Source organism: Cebus imitator, unplaced genomic scaffold, assembly GCF_001604975.1.
Source record: "Cebus imitator isolate Cc_AM_T3 unplaced genomic scaffold, Cebus_imitator-1.0 Scaffold121, whole genome shotgun sequence".
NCBI classification, from domain to species: Eukaryota; Metazoa; Chordata; class Mammalia; order Primates; family Cebidae; genus Cebus; species Cebus imitator.
In genome coordinates, this window is record NW_016107436.1 from 3,875,289 (window position 1) to 3,897,232 (window position 21,944).

At 39.5% G+C, this 21,944-nt stretch overlaps 1 protein-coding gene, 1 non-coding gene and 2 pseudogenes across 2 annotated transcripts in view; 3 read left to right on the forward strand and 1 right to left on the reverse strand.

The window, feature by feature from the left end:
• The window catches only part of USP32 (ubiquitin specific peptidase 32), a 213,830-nt gene that overhangs the window by 149,177 nt on the left and 42,709 nt on the right, over positions 1-21,944 (forward strand). Inside the window, exons 12-15 of the mRNA XM_017539840.2 lie at positions 7,298-7,400; positions 16,583-16,775; positions 19,557-19,732; positions 20,580-20,720. Coding sequence (XP_017395329.2) covers positions 7,298-7,400; positions 16,583-16,775; positions 19,557-19,732; positions 20,580-20,720 — 613 coding nt within the window. The remainder of the gene's footprint in view (positions 1-7,297; positions 7,401-16,582; positions 16,776-19,556; positions 19,733-20,579; positions 20,721-21,944) is intronic.
• Positions 2,566-3,397, forward strand: LOC108312093 (annotated as a pseudogene).
• On the forward strand, positions 12,255-12,385 carry LOC119472878. Its single transcript, XR_005202058.1, has one exon.
• On the reverse strand, positions 12,594-13,957 carry LOC108312090 (annotated as a pseudogene).

Sequence of the window (21,944 nt, forward strand, 5' to 3'; positions counted from 1 at the left end):
AGAGTTAAGACTTCATCTCAAAAAAAAAAAAAAAAAAAAAGTTAAGAAAATTCAGTAGAGAAAGGACTGACTTTTTTTTAAAAAAAAAGGAGGAGCTGAGCACAGTGGTGTAGATGGCCAGTAGTTCAGCTGCTCAGTAGGCTGAGACAGGAGGATCACTTAAGCCAGGAGTTCATGGCTTTAGTGTGAGTATGCAGTGATCGCACCTGTGAATAGCCACTGCATACCAGCCTGGACAACATAGCAAGACCCTCTCTCTTTGAAAAACAAAACAAGGTACAGGAGAAATTGGATATCCATATGCAAACAGATTATTTTAGAACCCCCTGCCTCACACTATGCTTGAAAATGTACTCAGAATGGATTCTGTAGGCCATGTGCAGTGGTGCATGCCTGTAATCCAGCACTTTGGGAGGACGAGGCAAGTGGGTCATCTGAGGTCAAGAGTTTGTAGAACATCTTTTTGATTTGGGGTTAGAAGATTGCATAGATATAACAACAAAAGCACAATTTATAAATGGGGAAAAAAGCATAAGACTTAGAAAATATTAAAGACTTTTGAGATTCAAGAGGGAGCATTGAGAAAATAAAAGCCACAGCCTCACAGCCCTAGAGAAAATATTTGCAAATTATATATCTGATAAAGAACTTGTGTCCAGAATATATAAAGGACTGTTAGAACACAGTAAGACATCAAGAAAATCTAATTTAAAATGTGCAAAAGAGTTGAATGGACTCTTACTGTACATATATGAATCGCTAATGTAAGTACATGACGAAATATTCTGCTTCCCCAGAGAAGGCAAATTAAAAGCACAATGAGAGGAGTGACTCAGTGAAAATTGTGCAGTGAGTAGCTCTAAGACCCTGTCTCTCCACAGAAACATTGAAACATAAAGAACAAACTGTCAATTTCAACTTTATCAGAACTCTGAAGAGTCAAAGATTTATAGCAACTAAGCAAATGTTGATTTAAAAAAAAAAAAGCCAACTGTAAAAAATTATTTAAAAGCCTGTATATATATTTGTCCTTGCCTGGTTTAGTGGCAGCCTTGAAGATGGCCGCCCACCTGGTCCCCGGTTTCAGAGAGAGCACAACACACCTTATTTATAAAGAGTTGTGTTTGTCAGGCTGGGCACAGAGGCTCACGCCTGTAATCCCAACACTTTGAGAGGCCAAGATGGGTGGATCAGTTGAGGTCAAAAGTTCGAGACCAGCCTGGCCAACATGATAAAACCCCGTCTCTCCTAAAAATACAAAAAATTAGCCAGCTGTGGTGGCGCATGCCTGTAGTCCCAGCTACTCAGGAGGCTGAGGCAGGAGAATCACTTGAACCCAAGAGGTGGAGGTTGTAGTGAGCTGAGGTTGCGCCACTGCACTTCAGCCTGGGCAACAGAGCAAGACTCCATTTCAAAAGCAAAACAAAATAAAGCAAAAAGAAAAAAAAAAAAAGTTGTGTTTGTCCAAATAGTCTGGGGCTACCAGAAAAGCTACTGCAAGATGCTAAGCTATGTTATACTTAACTCAGAATTTACCCAGGATGGAAAAGCAGGGGCATTCCTCAAAAGTTCTGTAAGGCAAATGAGCCAGTCACCTGCAGTCACCTGGGGTAAAAGATTATAGTTGAGGCATATAATAGAATGCTGAAAGTCTTGGGGGTAGGGGGAACTTGAGAGTTTCCTTGGGAAATTAGGGTACTCAAAAGCACACTGCACACTAGGTAATTTAGAAAGCATTGCACATGCCAACAACAAGATGCACACTCAGAAGAGACCTTATAAGACCTCTAAATGTTCACCTCTGGCTGACTTCTAGACTAAGGGTATATAGGTAGTGAAGGTTAAGGCATAGTGTAAACCACTGTAGGAATGCCCTAGCACAGAGCCATTCTGCAAAGACAGAAGTGTTTTTTGTCTTTCTCTCTTTCTCTTTTTCTCTTTCACTTTTTCTCTCTCCTTCCCTCCTTTTTTCTCTCTTTTTCTCTTCCTCTCTCTCCCTCCCTCTCTCCCTCTCCCCGCTTCTGCCATTCTAGGAAATAGCTGTCAAAATACTGGCTCTTCCAAACACAAGTGAAATGAAGATAGACTTTATAAAAATATTTTAGAAAAGTGACCAAACAACAACAGCTGTCAACAAAAGCAAACCCTAAAGTGGAGGGAAATATGATTTCTAAAGTTACCAGTAATGCTTACAATGTTGTTTTCAACAAAAAAGTTGCAGAAACAAAGTGTGGTCCCTTCGCAGAGGAAATTAATAGAAACTCTCTTTGAGGAAGCACAGACATTGGACTTAGTAGACAAACATTTAAAATCAGTTATCTTAAATATTTTCAAAGAGCTAATGGAAGTGATGGACAACAAACTAAAGGAAACCAGGAGAATTAGCCAGGTGCAGTGGCTCACGCCAGGTGCAGTAATCCCAACACTTTGGGAGGCCAAGGCAGGCAGATCGCTGGAGACCAGCCTGGTCAACATGGTGAAACCCCTTCTCTACTAAAAAATAATATAAAACTTAGCCGGGCACAATGGCAGGCACCTATAATCCCAGCTACTCGGAAGGCTGAGGCAGGAGAATCCCTTGAACCCGACAGGGGGAGGTTGCAGCGATCTGAGATTGTGCCACTGCACCCCAGCCTGGATGACAGAGCGAGACTCCATCTCAAAATAAATGAATAAATTATAAAGGAAACCAGGAAAATGATGTAGGCACAAATAGAATGTACTAATAAAGAGAAAGTATGAAAAGGAACCAAACACAGATTTTGGAGCTGAAAAGTACAATAACTGAAATGAAAAATCTATTAGAGGGGTTTTCCATCAGATTTGAGTAGGCAGAAGAATGAATCAGGGAACTTAAATGAAAGTCAGTTGAGGACATTCAGCCAGCCGTTCAGGGCGACAGACTTTCCATCCCAGAACCATGGCCCAATTTATCCATAACCTTGTGGAGAAGACCCCGGCGCTGGTGAATGCTGCTGTGACTTATTCGAAGTTAGCCACATTTTGGTGCTACACCAAGGTTGAGCTGATTCCTCCCACACCTGCTGAGATCCCTAGAGCTATTCAGAGCCTGAAAGAAATCGTCAATAGTGCTTAGACTGGTAGCTTCAAACAACTCACAGTTAAGGAAGCTATGCTGAATAGTTTGGTCGCCACTGAGGTGTTGATGTGGTTTTATGTCGGAGAGATCATAGGCAAGCATGGCACCATTGGCTGTGATGTTTGAAGACCAATCTTTAACATCTGGTTGTATTTGATTTATTATCTGAGTGTTGTTGGACCATGTGTGATCAGACTGCTATCTGAATAAAATAAGATGTGTTTAAAAAAAAAAAAAAAGTTAGTTGAAATTGCTGACTGAGATGCAGAAAGAAAACAGAATGAGGAAAAATGAATAGAACATCATGTCTGTTAACATAAGAATCTTAGGAAAGCAGAGAAAGAAAGGGGCAGAATATTTGAAGAAATAATTGTCAAAAACTTTCTAAATTTCATAAGACATGAACTACACGTTCAGAAGGCTCACTGGACTTCAAGAAAGATAAAGTTATCCACACTGAGAAGCGTTATAATGAAACTGTATTTTACAAAGCCAAGAACAAAGAGAGAATCTTGAAAGCAAAAGAGAAGCTACTTGCCCCATACAATGGATCATCAATAAAATTAATAGCATGTTTATCATCAGAAAGCATGGAACCCAGAATTGAGTTGGATAATTTTTTTAAAGAGCTGAAAGTGGGGGGAAACTGTAACCAATAACACTATATCTAACAAAACTATTCCCTCAAAGATTATTTGAATTTTGCAATGGAATGTTAGTTGTAACACCAAAAGCATGAGCAACCAAAGAAAAAATATTGCATTTCATAAAAATATGAAAGTTTTTTGTTGTTTTGTTTTTGTTTTTTGAGACAATCTCACTCTGTCACACAGGCTGGAGTGCAGTGGCACCATCACAGCTCACTGCAACCTCAAACTCCTGGGCTCAGATGATCCTCCCACCTCAGCTTCCTGAATAGCTGGGACCACAGATGTGCACCACCACACCCAGCTGATTTTTATTTTTTAAATTTTTTGAGATGGAGTTTCACTGTTGTTTCCCAAGCTGGAGTGCAATGGCATGATCTCGGCTCACTGCAACCTCCGCCTCCCAGGTTCAAGCAATTCTTCTGCCTCAGCCTCCTGAGTAGCTGGGATTACAGGCACCCACCACCACACCTGACTCATTTTTGTATTTTTTTAGAGACAGGGTTTCACAGCCAGGCATGGTGGCTCCTACCTGTAATCTCAGCACTTTGGGAGGCCAAGGCAGGCAGACCTCGTGAAACCCTGTCTCTACTTAAAAAAAAAAAAATTAGCCTTGGTGGCGAGTGCCTGTAGTCCCAGCTACTCGGGAGGCTGAGACAGGAGAATTGCTTGAACCCAGGAGGCAGAGGTTGCAGTGAGCTGAGACTGTGCCACTGCACTCCAGCCTGGGTGACAAAGCAAGACTCCATCTCAAAAAAAAAAGAGACAGGGTTTCACAGTGTTGGTCAGGCTGGTCTTGAACTCCTGACTTCAGGTGATCCACACACCTTGGCCTCCCAAAGTGCTGGGATTACAGATGTAAGCCACTGCGCCCAGCCACACCCAGCTAATTTTTGTATTTTCTGTAGAGATGGGGGTTTGCCATGTTGCCCAGGCTGCTCTTGAACTCCTGGGCTCAAGCAATTCTCCTACGTCAGCCTCTCAAAGTGCTGAGATTATAGCTATGAGCTGCTTCACCTGGCAAAACTTAAAACTTTTATACATCAAGGGATATTATTTTTAAAACTGAAAAGACAACCTATGGAGTGGGAGATAATATGTTTGAAATATACATCTGATGAGTCTACTAACTAGAATACATAAAGAACTCCTGGCCAGGCACAGTGGCTCACGCCTATAATCCCAGCACTTTGGGAGGCTGAGGCGGGTGGATCACGAGGTCAAGAGATCAAGACCATCTTGGCCAACATGGTGAAACCCCGTCTCTACTAAAAAAATAAAAAATAAATTAGCTGGGCATAGTGGCACTTGCCTGTAGTCCTAGCCACTTGGGAGGCTGAGGTAGAAGCACTGCTTGAACCCGGGAGGTGGAAGTTGCAGTGAGCTGAGCTTGTGCCACTGCACTGCAACCTGGCGCGTGGCAACAGAGCAAGACTCTGTCTCAAAAAAAAAAAAAAAAAAAAAAAAAGAACTCCTACAGCTTAACAACAAAAAACACAATTCAATTTAAAAATAGACAACTAAAAATTGACTCAAATACATGTTTCTCCAGAGACATTCAGTGATCATCAAGCACATGAAAAAGATGCTCAACATAATTAGTTACCAGAGAATTGCAAGTCAAAACAATGAAATTCTACTTCTTAGTAAGATTATTAGAATTTTTAAATGGAAGGTTTTGGTGAGTGGGGAAATTAAGGACTCTCATATAGTGCTGGTAGAAATGTAAAATGGTGCATCCATGGTGGAAAACAGTTGGCAGTTCCTTGGCAAGAATTTCCATGTACCAGCAATTCCATTTCTAGGTATATACCAAAATAATTGAAAACGGGTACTCAAATACTTGAACACAGTGTTCATAGTACCACTATTCACAATAGCCAAAAGGTGGAAACAGTCTGTACATCAGTGGATGATTGGTTAAACAAGATGTAGTATATACACACCGTGGAATTTTATTCAGCCATAAAAAGGAATAAAGTACTGATACACACTACAACATGGTTGGACCTCACAAACATGCTAAGCGAAGGAAGCCAGACATAAAAGGTCATATGTTGAATTATTCCATTTACATAAAATATCCAGGATAGGCAAATCAGTAGGTCCAGACAGCAGACTGGTAGTTGTTAAGGTCTGGGGGAAGTGGGTAATGGTAACTAATGGATGACTTTTTAATTGCCACATATGAAAATGTTTTGAAACTTAATAAAAGGTGGTCGCACAGCATTTTGGATGTACTAAATGCCACTGAACTGTATGATTTAAAATAATTTCATGTTATCCCCTTTTCATATCAAAAATAAATAGTTTTTGGTTGGGCACAGTGGCTTACATCTATAATCCCAACACTTTGGGAGTTCAGGACCAGCCTGGGTGACATAGTGAGACCTTGTCTCTATTTAAAAAAAAAAAAATTAGCCAGGCACAGCAGCACATACCAGTAGTCCCAGATACTTGAGAGGCTAAGGCGGGAGGATTGCTTAAGTCCAGGAGGTCAAGGCTGCAGTGAGCTGAGATTGCACCACTGTACTCCAGCCTGGGCTACAGAGCAAGATTCTGTAGGTAGGTAGGTAGGTAGGTAGGTAGGTAGGTAGGTAGGTAGGTAGGTAGGTAGACAGAGACCCTGTCAATAGATTAGATAGATAGATAGATAGATAGATAGATAGATAGATAGATAGATAGATAGGATTTTTTTTTAATCACAGTGTAACAGTGCTTCACACCCACTAGAATTGCTGATGGGAATGTTAAATGTACAGCCACTTTGGAAATTGACTTGCCAGTTTCAAATGTTCTTTAGGTGTTGGATGGATAAACAAAATGTAATATACACATACAATGGAATACTATTCAGTAATAAAGCACAAACAACTGATATCTGCCACAATAATAGATGAACCACAAAAACATGGAAAGTCAAAGGGACCAAATTTTTAAAGGCCATGTGTTTTATCATTTTATTTATATGAATAGTTGAGAAAAGACAAATCTGTAAGAGAGAAAACATAGATTAATGGTTTCCTATTGCTGAGGGTGGTAACAGGAATTGACTAAAAATGGTACAGGGGTCTTTTTGGATTAACTGAAATGTTCTGAATGTTCTCAAACTGATTGTAGTGTTGGTTGCACACATCTGTAAAGTTACCAAATCACTGAGTTGTACACTTAAAATAGGTAAGTTTTATATTTATGTAAATTATTCCTCAATAAAGCTGTTTTAAAGAACATCATTGGTTACATGAACATGCTACAAAAAGTAATTAATTAATTAGAAACAACAGTTGTTCTTTTTCTAGTTTTTAAAATTTTTAATTTTTTCCTAGAATCCTTTCCTGATGTAATTGTTCTTGATACTGGTCTATGACTCTTGAAATTGGTTTATCAATAGAAACAGTATTGTTTTACTAATTGAATTTTGGCAGTCTCTTGTAATTACATCTAAATGTTTCATGGTTTTTTGTATAAAACTTCTAGTGATAATGTATGTGTGTTTCCACCTGTTTCACACAACTTTAGTTGATGTATTGAATTTCTTTTGTATGTACAGAGGATGGTTAGAACGAGAGAGCAGGTATGGTCTGCAACCAGGACACAACTGGTTTATCATCTCTATGCAGTGGTGGCAACAGTGGAAAGAATATGTCAAATACGTGAGTTAGATTTCTGTCTGTTTACATTTTTCACAGGATTTTCAACTCCATCAGACTTCATGTGACTACCAGCCAATAATAAAATGCTCTGACTTAGATAAAGATTCAAAGGGAAAGGAAATGAGTGTTTATATAATACTTGCTATGGGCTAGGCTTTGTGATTACACTTCATGTAAATTTCTTCCCTTGCAACAGCCCTATGAAAAAGATAATATTGGGCACGGGGTACCTGTATATATGACACACTTCACATCTCATTTAATTCTCGCACCACCCTTGTAAGGAGGATAATATTATACCCATTTTACCTGTGGGGAACCTGGTGCTGAAAGAAAAATAACCTGAATATTGTGATCAGGGTAGAAGGTCTGGGATCAAACCTAGGGACCAACTTTACAAGCTTATGTTCTCTCAACTACATCATTTACATTGTCCTTTATTTCATCTTTCCCATTAAAATGGAATTTTTTTCAGACTAGAAAACTGAAAAGAATAATGCCAAGAATCAGCTGCCTTTTTGGAAAGCCAGTTGATACATATACTCATTGTCATTGCCAAATGATCACTAACCAAAATTCTAATCATTTGATTCCTATTTGCCTGTATTTCTTCTGTCACTGCCTATTATCAGAATATTGGTAGTTAGATACTTTTTACATTATCTGTCTCATCATTCTTTCTCATCCTTTTCCCATTTTGCAGAGTTTATTAATGGGTTTTCACATGTAAAATATATTAATTGGGAAGCATGGACTTTGGTGTCTCTGAAGGAATAAAAGTAGGCAAATGACTTCCTGGACCTTGTAGGTAGATAGTGATGGTGAGTGTAGGTAGAAAATGAGAACATTGGGATACAGCATCAGCCATTATTTTGAAATACTTTTTTGGTTTTTAAATTTGTAGTTTGGCCGTAGAATGAGTGGTTGTTAATGTTTTAATGAGTATAGACTCAGAGAATAACCTAGTTTTGTCTTGTATATATTACGTTTTGTTTTCTGTAGGAACACAATAGAGGTCTTACTCTTAGCAGCGTGTCCCATACAAACAGCATGAACCTGGTTTGTTGTTGCCTACCATAACCCTTTTGTGCACTAAAGGAATTTGGGGAGGGTAGTAAGGGAGAGGTATACATGGGAGAATCTACCTGTTCCCTTCTCCACTCTGGCATTTGATATTATTTTCTAGCATGCGTGTGTCAAGTCTAGTTAAGAATGAAGTCTGGCTATGCCTGTAATCTCAGGACTTTGAAAGGCCCAAGTAGGGGGATCACTTGAGCCTAAGAATTCAAGACCAGCCTGGGCAACATAGTGAGACTCCATCTCTACAAAAAAATGTCTTTAAAATTAATCAGGCTTGGTAATGTATGTCTGTAGTCCCAGCTACTTGGGAGGCTGAGGTGGGAGGATTGCTTGAGCCTGAGAGGTCAAGGCTGCAGTGAGCCATGATCGCACCACTAAACTTGAGTTTGGGTGACAGAGCAAGAGCCTGTTTCATAAAATAAATGAATAAATAAAGACTAGCTGAGAGTTATAAGAAACCAGGGAAGAGGCCGGGCGCGGTGGCTCAAGCCTGTAATCCCAGCACTTTGGGAGGCCGAGGCGGGTGGATCACGAGGTCAAGAGATCGAGACCATCCTGGTCAACATGGTGAAACCCCGTCTCTACTAAAACTACAAAAAATTAGCTGGGCATGGTGGCGCGTGCCTGTAATCCCAGCTACTCAGGAGGCTGAGGCAGGAGAATTGCCTGAACCCAGGAGGCAGAGGTTGCGGTGAGCCGAGATCGCGCCATTGCACTCCAGCCTGGGTAACAAGAGCGAAACTCCGTCTCAAAAAAAAAAAAAAAAAAGAAACCAGGGAAGAGACAAGTATCGCTTTATATGAAGAGAAAGGAGGCAGAGAACTGTGGGAATTTATTCAATAAGATGGGGAAAAAATGTAAATGGAGTAACAGCAGTACTTTCTAAAACTATGTATTAATTAGAAAAGTGTTTTTTACTAAAAAGAGAACTATGGCAACTTATTAATAAGGTGGGAGAAAGTTGACTAATAACAATCCTCTGAACATGTCTTAATTAGAAAAGTGTTCTTTACTAAATAAAAAGTAACTTTCTTTTAAATGCAAATAACTACATACTGACAGATTTTTTTTTGGTGGGGGGGGGGACAGAGTTTCATTCTGTCACCAGGTGCCAGGCAGGAGTGCACTGGCACAATCTCGGCTCACTGCAACCTCTGCCACCGGGGTTCAAGCAATTCTCCTGCCTCAGCCTCCCAAGTAGCTGGGACTTCAGGTGCATACCACTATGCCCAGCTAATTTTCGTATTTTTAGTAGAGATGGGATTTCACCATGTTGGCCAGGATGGTCTCCATCTCTTGACCTTGTGATCCGCCTGCCTCAGCCACCCAAAGTGCTGGGATTACAGCCTTGAGCCACTGCGCCCAGCCACACTGACAGATTTTTTAAAAATGTTTTTAAAGTAAATTCAAATAAGCTTTTTTTTTTTTTTTTTTTAAGACGAGTCTTGCTCTGTCACCAGGCCGGAGTGCAGTGGCATGATCTCAGCTCATTGCAACCTCCATCTCCCAGGTTCAAGTGATTCCCCTGCCTCCGCCTCCTGAGTACAGACACGTGCCACCACACCCAGCTAATTTTTTGTATTTTAGTAGAGATGGGGTTTCACCACAGCCAGGATGGTCTCAATCTCCTGACCTCATGATCTGCCTGCCTTAGCCTCCCAAAGTGCTGGGATTACAGATGTGAACTACCATGCCCAGCCTCGAATAACCTTTTTTAAAAAGTGACATTCTGGGCCTTGTTTCTTCCATTTGTAAAATTAGAGTAATAATTATCATCTCCCTCATGGTGTTATGAGGATTAAATGAGTTTGATGCATGTTAAGTGTTTCGTTGTTTTTGTTGTTGTTTGTTGGTTTGTTTGTTGAGACAGGATCTTCCTTTGTTGCCAAGGTTCTAGTGTAGTGGCATAATCATAGCTTGCTACAGCCTCAGGTGATTCTTCTACCTCCTGAGTAGCTGAGACTACAGGCACACACTATCATACCTGGCTAATTTTTTGATTTTTCTGTAGAGATGGGGTCTCACTATGCTTGCCAGGCTGGTCTCAAACTCCTGGGCTCAAGCAGTCCTACTGCCTTGGCCTCTCAAAGCACTAGGATTACAGGCATGAACCACTACAACCAGCTCCTTGTTAAGTATTTTAAAACAGTGTCTGGTACATAATAAGTACTAAATAGGTAGCTATTATTATGAGAAACTTGAATAAGGTAATTGTAGTGAGCTTGGACTCTTGTCCCTTCCACTTGCTTTATGACTATGCATAAATTACTACTACTTTCTCTTCCTCAGTTTTTACATATGAACAATGAAATTAATAGTAATACCTTTTTAATTACGGATGTGAGAATTAAATGAGTTAATTCACTTAGCTCAGTGCCTGGCAGACAGAAACTCTATATAAGATTAAAGGTAATAATGGTGGTAGTAGTAGCAGTAGTTATAGTAGTAGCAGTAGTTTTAGTATTAGCAGCAGTAGTAATTAATTCATGATTTAAATTTCTCCTTTCAGGCTGGGTGTGGTGGCTCATGCCTATTATCCCAGCACTTTGGGGAGGCCAAGGCAGGCAGATCACTTGAGGCTGGGAGTTCAACACCAATCTGACCAACATGGAGAAACCCCGTCTCTACTAAAAATACAAAAATTAGCCGGGTGTGGTGGTACATGCCTGTAATCCTAGCTACTCAGGAGGCTGAGGCACAAGAATAGCTTGAACCTGGGAGGCAGAGGTTGCGGTGAGCCAAGATCATACCACTGCACTCCAGCCTGGTGACAGAACAAGACTCTGTCTCAAAAAAAAAAAAAAAAAAAAAAAAAAAAAAAAAAAAAAAAAAAAAAAAAAAAAAAAAAAAAATAGAAAAGAAACTTCAAATTTCTCTTTCCAGTCCATGTGGCAGCTTTGACAAATGCCTTGTTTAAAAAAATTTAAAAATTAGGGTAGGTGCAGTGGCTCACACCTATAATCCCAGCTCTTTGGGAGGCTGAGGCAGGCAGATCACTTGAGACCTGGAATTCCAGAGCAGCCTGGCCAACATCCTGAAGCCCCATCTATACTAAAAATACAAAAATTAGTCGGGTGTGGTGGTGCGCACCTGCAGTTCCAGCTACTTGGGAGGCTGAGGCAGGAGAATTGCTTAAACCTGGAGAGGTGGAGGTTGCAGTGAGTCAAGATCGTGCCACTGCACTGCAGCCTAGATGACAGAGCAAGACTCCCATCTCACAAAAGAAAAAAAAGAAAATTAGTGTTGACATGTCAGATAATTTGATCTTACTTGGAACTTCATTTGCCTACCTAATATAGTACTTAGCTTTAGTGTTTTCTCTTCATAAAAAGACATATTTACTTATATGAATTACTAATTGTGAGGGCAGTATGTTTCAAATACTGGCACGACTAAATGGAAAGATCAGAGACCAAGGGATCAGGAAAAATGAGCCATCCTTTCTTAGAAGTGGCTAACCCCACAGCTAACCCACAGATTTGCTGATTCACTGGAGCATGAATAATTTGATTTTATCTCTGCTCATGGAATCTTACCAATCTTTCCCCACTTTAATGTGTCAAGCTTTATTCTTCTTTGTGCAATCTCCTATAAAAAATTAAATGGGGAAGAATGGTGAAATCTTTTCTGTTTATCATCATTGTAGTACGTAATGTGTATCTTTATTCCTTTTTGAGAACTATGAAGGAGCAGCTATTACTATTCATATACAGATTATTCCTATTTAGTTATCATGTAACTTTAGAGCTAGAAAGTACTTTAAAGCACCTCTCGTGCCTCTCTCCCATGGGCTGTGGGGGTTCTATGTTCTCTTCAGCCAAGGCTGGAGGCCAAGAGCAGCCCTCGAGGATTGTAGTCAAGACTGCCACTAGTAGGGCAGCCTTGTTTTCCTGCCTCAGACATGTGTAGTTGAGGGGGAAATAAAAGGAATGAAACACCTCTCTTCTCTGAATTTACAAATGAAGCCTCTGAGGTCTTTAGTTTTTATAATTCCCCAAGGCTGTATTAGACAATTATTTTATTACCTGATCTAGCACTCCAGAGCTCAGTATCCTGAGTCCTTTGTGCCTAATCCGTTACCTCATGCTGCCATCTATTTTTCCAAAACCAGGATTTCAGACTACTGAAATATGAATTACGTAATTGTTTAAGATCATTGATGCTTGTAGCATACCTATGTACGGGGCATAAAAAGTAGTGGTTTTATCAATAGAGAAAAAGGTGAATCTTGACCCATATTTTAGAACATAAACTATTCATACAACTCACTGGGAATAATAAAATCTCAAAATGAATTATCTTATATTAAAATATTTCATCCTTTTGTGAATTGTTGACTCAGAGAAAGTGAGGAAATTTCTCACTACAGGCGAAACTTTACCTATTTAGAAATCTATTTTCTGAAAACCAGGATTCTAGGATAATTTCAGATAGTTCCAGACCCCTAAATTAATAAAAACAAAACAAGATCCTTTGACTTTTAGAAAAACAAAAATTATAGACACCAGAAAAAGTTTCAACCTTGTATTTCACGTTGTTCTGCTGTGCTTTGTCCAAATAAACCTTTATGAGCTGCCTGCCATCCAGTTTCACACGGATTCTCTTGCTCACAATTTCGCTTGGGAAGACCAAGTCCTCAAGGATTGTATCATGCACAGCTGTCAGTGTACGGCTCCTGGGACGCTTTTGCTTATTTTTTTTATGGCTTTTCCAAGTTGGCTTAGGCAGAATTCTCCTCTAAGCGATAAAGACAACATGCTTCCCACTGAACTTTTTGTCCAATTCACATACTAGCCAGACTTGGATTTTCTGGAAAGATTTCAGTTGAGGAATGGGAACAGAGATTATGATAGCTTTCTGACCACCACCAATTTCAATTTCCTTGGCTGCCGTAATATGCAGCTCCCCTGACCTGAGCGTTGGGGTCCAAGTTCATCTCCAGCTCCAGAAGAGCCTGGGAGATGCTGGACTTGAACTCTTCTGGCTTCTCGTCATTGGGCTTCACAATCTTGGTGCTCGAACTGAACATGGCTTTCTGCTTGGTGAGCACTGACTTAGGAAGAGACCCAAATCTCACATGAGCATGTCAAAATCCCCCCTACTGTCCTTTTTTTTTTTTCTTAGACAGAATCTTGCTATGTTGCCAGGCTGGAGTACAAAATTCATATGTAATATAGATTCCTAGTTCATAATCATCTTTTTTTTTTTTTTTTTACTATGGTCACCATTTTTCTCATATAATGCCATATAATTAACTTATATAAATAATTTTGCCATTTCTTACTTAAAAATTTTTTTTGGCTAGTCAAGTGAAGCAGTGGTAATGGACAAGGAACAAAGAAATCTGAAACTGGTTGTGATTAATTAGCTGTTTAAACATATGTTCTTTTCTTTTTCTTTTTTGAGACAGAGTCTCGCTGTGTTGCCAGGTGTGCCATCTCGGCTCACTGCAACCTCCGCCTCCTGGGTTCAAGTGATTCTCGTGCCTCCCCTCCCAAGTAGCTGGGATTACAGGCACATGCCACCATACCCAGCTAGTTTTTGTATTTTCAGTAGAGATGGGGTTTCACCAGGTTGGCCAAGATGGTCTCGACCTCCTGACCTCATGATCTACCTGCCTCGGCCTCCCAAAGTGCTGGGATTACAGGTGTGAACCACCATACCCGGCTGTTTAAACATATTTTCAAAGGAAGCTTTATATCACTACTTTAAGTAGAAAACTGTTGTCAGCTGGGCATGGTTGCTTACATTTATAATCCTAGCAATTTGGCAGGGGTCCAGGCAGAAGTATTGCTTGAGACGAGGAGTTCAAGACTAACCTGGTAGCGAGACCCTGTCTCCAAAAAAAAAAAAAAAAGCTGGGCGCAGTGGCTCACACCTGTAATCCCAGCACTTTGGGAGGCCAATCGAGGAGGCGGATCTCAGGTGATCCAGACCAGCTTGGCCGATATGGTGAAACCCTGTCTCTACTAAAAATACAATTATCCGGGCATGGTGGCACGTGCCTGTAATTCCAGCGACTTGGGAGGTTGAGATAGGAGAATCACTTGAACCTGGGAGGTGGAGGTTGCAGTGAGCAACTCTAGCCTGGGTGACAGAGTGAGACTCAAAAAAATAAAAATTAAAATTAAAAAAGGAAAGAAAAAATAAATAAAAATAAAATAAAACTAGTGTCACTTGCCAGAAATAGAAGGCAATAATATTAAATTCCAGCTAATAGTGTCGCCTTTTGAAGACTGCTATTTAGGACTGTTCTTTGTTAAAAACAAATTATCAAATGTTAGATTAGCATATTAGCACCAAACTGGGACCCTTGAAGTAATGAGAGGATTGAAAGAGAATTGAATAGGGAATAACTTTTCTATTGTACTTTCCCCTTACATTAAGAAAATATTCTTACATTTAGATCTGTAACAGAATATGAATATTTATACTTCTGAATTGTTTAGTTTTGACAGTAAGACTGTATTGCTATTTAAAATTTTTAATCCATTTAAAGTTAATTCGTATGTGGAAAGAACTAATATTTTATTCTAGTTCTTCTTGACACTCTTAAGAGTTAAGAGTGCGTTTTAAAGGCACTGGAATTCTTCAGAGTTGACTTCTAAAGGATCCACAGATTGGTAGTATTCACCTGGTTTACAGATAAAAGAGAAAAGAACTAATAAAATGTTGATCACTGTCTCCCTTTGTTGGCTAAAATTAGGGTTGTTATAATTGTTTTAAAAAAATAAACCTCAGCTCTGCTGTTGATATACTATGACATGGAGTTTTTCTTTCAAATTTGATGTTGCAGTTCATCATTATAAGCTGTGACTTCAAGACCCACATTCACTGATCAGTTTTATCTACTATAAAGCAAGTCAAAAAAATAAAAAATAAAGCAAGTCAGAGTTTATATTGAATGGCACTAAGTTCTTCCACCTGTGCTATTACCTGTCCCCTCAGATGCCTGTGGGATGTTGTTCCACTCATTAATCCCTTTAGTCTTTTTACCCTGTCAGTCACAGTTAAATTTTCAAAGATAGTCATCTCCAGGACTCTCTCTAGCCATAAACATACTTTCTTTAAATTAAATGCACCTTACATCAGATTCTACATATACTTCAGCCCAAAATTTGGAGATTATTTTGTTCAAATACTGAGAAAGAATTCAGATGCCGCCCATAATTCCCTTTAGGTGTTGGTACTTACCTAAAACTTAATGTTTCCACACTGTAGGGAAGATGCTATCTGTGCTATTTCTGTGGCACAGCTGAATTGAGTTGATTGCTGTTATTCTGATACAGTAGCAGATCTCTCTCTCGAAAACAGTGGCAGATACACATTCTCATGGTACCTTCCCTTCTCCTCCTCCTCAAGTCTGTCTTCTCTTTTTTTTTTCACTGTTAAACTTAGTGGAAAATAATTCTGTGCTAGAGATTTCTGCTTCTAAGACTTTACAGTTTCCTGATTTTTCTTTGCCTCTCTAACCATTCAGACTCATCGTCCCTGACAAGGTTAATATTACCTAGTATTACCCTAACTTTTACCCATGAAGAAACTGAAGCTTAGAAGTTTAGCTATTGTAGAAGGTCACATAGCTATAAGTCATAGCATTGCCCTTCACTCTAACTAGGTACACACACCACTCATCTTTTACATATAAATTTTTTTCTTCAGTCACAAGAACTAAAACACAGTTATTGTTAAATGTTGGAATCTGAGTACATGTGATTTTTTTTCTTTGTGCTTTCTATATTTTCTACATTGACCATGTAATCTTTAATAATAAAAAAATTATATACATTCATATAGTATGGGAAATAAGGTAAAAAAAATAAACTTTATTTACTTTTAATATTAAAGGCTTCCAACAAAATAAAGTCTAAATTACTTTATGTGGCACAAAATCCTTCACATGCTGGTCTGTCTGCCTTACCAATTTTTTCTATATACATACTTTTCCTTCTTAAAGAAATTAAAATTTAGCTATGTGTTAGAATGTTGTTAAATGTGGCCAACCACAGGAGAATTAGAAAAATAGATAATTGTGAGATTTGTTTCTGAAGACTGCATAGCTGTCAGATTATTAAACTTTGCTTCTTATTCTCTGATTTTAGGATGCCAACCCTGTGGTAATTGAGCCATCATCTGTTTTGAACGGAGGAAAATATTCATTTGGAACAGCAGTACATCCTATGGAGCAGGTTGAAGATAGAATTGGAGGCAACCTCAGTTATGTGAATTCTACAGAAGAGAAGTTTTCAGACAACATTTCTACTGCATCTGAAGCCTCAGAAACTGCTGGCAGCGGTAAATATTAAAGCAGGAAAGGCGGAGAAGCAAACCTCTCAAACACCTAACTGAGAAGGAAGTGGTGATTTATACGGCCAGGGGCTGCAGCAGGTCTGGATGCCCCAGTTAGCTGAGCCCCCAAACACACAAAATCCCTGCCCTTATAAAGGCTTACAACTGTAGAAATTACATGTGAAAGGGTCTTGGTCCATGGAGTAGGCATGGGGTATGTGGCTTAGGTGGGGATTTGAGCCTGTTTAAGTAAAAACAATGCCTTCTAGAAAGATTCCTCCATACCATGCCTGTGATCTATAGGAGGGCGATTAAGGCGGCACCCAGTCTGCCAGCCTTTACTTCTCCTATTGAAATGCAATGTGGAAGTCAAGTGGGAGGTGGTCTTAAATTCTTAGGTCTCCTTCCTCAATATGACCTATTCCCCTGAGGTTTATTGGTTTGTTCCCCATGGATAGTTCTTAAGGGAGTCTAATTTGACAGAGGCTGTAGCGAATGGGGTAATAGGAGATCAGATTTCCATTAACAGAAATAAGTTTTGAATGAAATGGTCAGAAGAATGTAAAATTCTTGAATACATTTGTAGTTTTACGAAGAAAACCTCTTTTCCATATTATACTTCATTAAATCTCTCAACATGAAAATATTTTTACTATTTTCTTTTGAGACAGGGTCTCGCTCTGTCACCCAGGCTGGAGCACAGTGGCATAATCATGATTCACTGCAGCCTCTGCCTCCCGGCCACAAGCAGTTCTCCCACCTCAGCCTCCCAAGAAGCTGAGACTACAGGCACACGCCACCACATACAAACTTTTTTTTTTTTTTCTGAGATGGAGTCTCGCTCTGTCACCCAGGCTGGAGTGCAGTGGCGTAATTTCTGCTCACTGCAACCTCTGCCTCCCAGGTTTAAGTGATTCTCCTGCCTCAGTCTCCCAAGTAGCTGGGACTACAGGTGTCTGCCACCACGCCCGGCTAATTTTTTGTATTTTTAGTGGAGATGGGGTTTCACCATGTTAGCCGGGATGGTCTCGATCTTCTGACCTTGTGATCTGCCCACCTCAGCCTCCCAAAGTACTGGGATTACAGGCATGAGCCATTGCACCCAGCCCAATTTTTTGTTTGTTTTTGTAGAGATGGGGTTTCTGCATGTTACCCAGACTGGTTTCAAACTCCCCGGCTCAAGAGACCCTTCGGCCTCAGCCTTGTAAAGTGCTGGGATTACAGGCACGAGCCATCACACCCAGCGGTTTTCACTGTTTTCATTGATGAAGCCACATCTTTCCATATTGCTATTAAATTATTTAGTCAGTAAATTTAAAATTTCAAAGATAGTCATCTCCAGGGCTCTCTCCATTAAATTAAATGCACCTCACATCAGATTCTATATATATTTCAGCCCAAAATTTGGAAGTTATTTTGTTAAAATACTAAGAATTCAGATGCCTTCCATAATTCCCTTTAGGTGTTGGTACTTACCTAAAACTTAACGTTTCCACACCTATAGGGAAGATGCTATGGTATTTCTGTGGCACAGCTGAATTGAGTTGATTGGTATTATTCTGATACAGTAGCAGAACTCTCAGTCTTACCCTGTTATTTATTTATTTAAAGAGACAGGGTGTTGCTCTGTTGCCCAGGCTGTAGTGCAATGGCACAATTATAGCTCACTGTAACCTCCAGTTACTGGGTTCAAACAATCCTCCTGCCTTAGCCTACATAGTAGCTAGGACTACAGGTGTACACTGCCACACACGAGTAATTTTTTAATTGTTTTGTAGAGACAAGATCTCATGTTGCCCATGCTGGTTGCAATCTTTTGGCTTCAAGTAGTCCTCCAGCCTTGGCCCCCCAAAGTGCTAAGATTACAGGCATGAGCCACTGCACCTGGCCTGTGTTATTATTTCTTCCAACATGTTCTTTTCCTTTTCTGTGGAAGTTGTAAGCAAATAGGACAGAGCTAGCATTTTCTTTACAAAGCTCCTTGATAGAATCTGCTGCTTTCTTCCCTTTCTGGTATTACAAAGATCACTTAGCAGTCCAAGAAGTGCTATCATCAGCTTTAACACCAGGATTATTTCTTAACTCCATCTAAAGATCCTGTTTGGTATGTGCTTACCGTATAAGCTGTGACACCCAAAGGCTGAGCATAACACAGGCAAAAGGTTACAAAGCTATGACTGCTAGACTGTTTGCCAAAGATTAGCGTGTAGTTGAGAGTTGAAATACCTTAAAATACCGCTGAGGTTCACAACTCTAAGCCATGGTTAATCATTTCCTGTGCATATTTTCCTATTGTAAAGATCATATGTTGCTTTCAAAAGAACTCTTAGTTCATAGGTACAATAGGATCTAGCCCCTAGCACTCTTGTTGGAGATCTTGTTTCAGATTCCCTTTAATTTAGTGACTTCATATCACCATTATCTGCCAAGAGCATTTGGAATATTCTAGGTTGAAGAAAATAATTAAAGGATACTGTGTGAAAGCCCAGCTACTTAGCCCAGCTCTTCCCTTCCAATCAGAGGACATATAATTCTCATTATGAATTATTACATACTCTAGGAGGGTGGCCAAATGGTAATCATTTTAAAAGCTCTAATTTTTAGTACCATGCTATGTATTTTCCAGAAAAGGATAATAATTCCTGTCTTCTACAGAATTACCAGGATCTGAATCTGTACTGACATGCCAACAGAGTAATACAGTACATTGGCATTAAGCTCATATCCTCAAGCCTGTTTGTGTATATTAATTACAAATAAGAAATTTCATCCTCTTTTTCTTCATAGGCTTTCTGTATTCTGCCACACCAGGGGCAGATGTTTGCTTTGCTCGACAACATAACACTTCTGACAATAACAACCAGTGTTTACTGGGAGCCAATGGAAATATTTTGTTGCACCTTAACCCTCAGAAACCAGGGGCTATTGATAACCAGCCATTAGTAACTCAAGAACCAGTAAAGGTAAGTAGTTTTACATTTAATTTAAAATTATTCTCTTGCAAGCTATGAATAAATTTTATTTAAGAGGTTTTAGCACATAGCAAAACATTGGTGGTTCATTTAATTATGTAGATGGAAATCTCTTTGTATAGTACATTTCTATGAGAATATGATTTAGAACTTACATAGAAGTTGTTTAGTGATCCTTGAAAATAGTTACTCTTACTTAGGACAGCTATTCTGAAAATGTTGTTTCACATACACTATATATGAATTTTTTTCCAAACTAGTATTTTTTATTGTTTGAAAGAAATCTGTGAAGTTATTTCAAGTGCTTCAGTGATTTTTTCCAAATGACATGCTTTGAGTTTCATTTTTTACATAGTTTATTTTGAAAGTCAAAATAAAAATCTTTAAAAATTAGGTTTTTTGGCTGGATGCAGTGGCTAATGCCTGTAATTCTAACACTTTGGGAGGCTAAGACAGGCAAATCACCTGAGGTCAGGAGTTCAGGACCAGCCTAGCCAACATGGTGAAACCCAGTCTCTGCTAAAAATGCTAAAATTAGCTGGGCATGGTGGCACGTAGCTGTAATCACAGCTACTCGGGAGGCTGAGGCAGGAGAATCACTGGAACCCAGGAGGCAGAAGCTGCAGTGAGCCGAGACCATGCCACTGCACTCCAGCCTGGGTGACAGAGCAAAACTCCATCTCAAAAAAAAAAAAAACAAAACTACATAACTAAGTTTTTCCAGCAACATGAAACTGGGTGGTGATATATGAGTTTGTTTTCCTGTATCTAGGTATTGCTAAGACGCAAAAACCTTTCTAATATTGAAAGTCAACATTGTCATTCTATTCTTTCTCAGGCTACATCATTAACACTAGAAGGAGGACGCTTAAAACGAACTCCACAGCTGATTCATGGAAGAGATTATGAAATGGTTCCAGAACCTGTGTGGAGAGCACTTTATCATTGGTACGGAGCAAACCTGGCTCTACCTAGACCAGTAAGTAGAGCTAATAGTGCCTTATATAAGGAGCAGTCATAGATGGGGTCTTCTGTTATTTTTCTGTATGAATCTCACTAACCACAAACTAGCTCTTAGCTTGTGGTAGAAGAGTGCCCAGAACCTGTTCAGATTAACTGAGCAAATAATTTTAGATTCCTTCACATACATTCATTCGTTCATAAGTAAAGGCAAGGAAATAAAAGGCTGTTGAATGTGTTACCCACAAAAAAGTAGACATCACCTAGGATGTACAGAACTTAGGCTAGAGGGAAAGACAGGCCGAGAGCCAGTGCCAAAAAGTTCAGTGAATTTAGGGAGTGGTGCAGAGGTTATTTCTGATATGGCTGCTCCCAACAGTCACACAGGTATCTAGTTAGGAATTGCATTCTTCTTGTAGCTTTTGGATTTTTTGGGGTTATGTTTTTGAAGGAGGGGCATATAAAAGATCGCAACATAGGATAACAGGAATTCAAGATCATGAAGGATTTGGAGTATTTAATATTATATTAAAATATGAGTATATAGCACCATTTGTTGCGCTTGCATGGTAAACAGCAGCACTCAGTATTCTGGACACTCACTTTTTACATTGTTGATGCAGTAAAATATAACAAGATGTTTTGGTGGGGTGTTTCTGGTATATTAAGAAACACTCTTCTGCCTGTAATCCCAGTACTTTGGGTATCTAAGGTGGGTGGATCACGATGTCAAGATTTCGAGACCAGCCTGGCCAACATAGTGAAACCCTGTCTCTACTAAAAATACAAAAATTAGACAGGCATGCTACATGCGCCTGTAGTCCCAGCTACTCATGAAGCTAAGGCAGGACAATTGCTTGAACCCGGGAGGCAGAGGTTGCAGTGAGCCAAGACTACGCAATTGCACTCCAGCCTCGGCGACAGAGGGAGATTCCATCTCAAAAGAAAACACTCTTTTATTATGTTCAAGCTGAAATTTCCTTATGCCAGGAAGGTTTTGTATAGATGATATATGGTAGGTTAACTTCTAAAAAGAGTGAAAATCTGTTATAAAACAGCCTAATATAATTTTGATGTTGATTTTGGGTTCTTAATAATTATGTTTGTGAAAAATAATTTCAAGCTCCAGAGTTCGAACAATCCTCCCATCTCAGCTTCCCTAGTAGCTAGGACTACAGGCACACACCACCATAACAGCTAATTTTAAAAAATTTTTTATTTTTTTTTTATTTTTTTTTTTTTT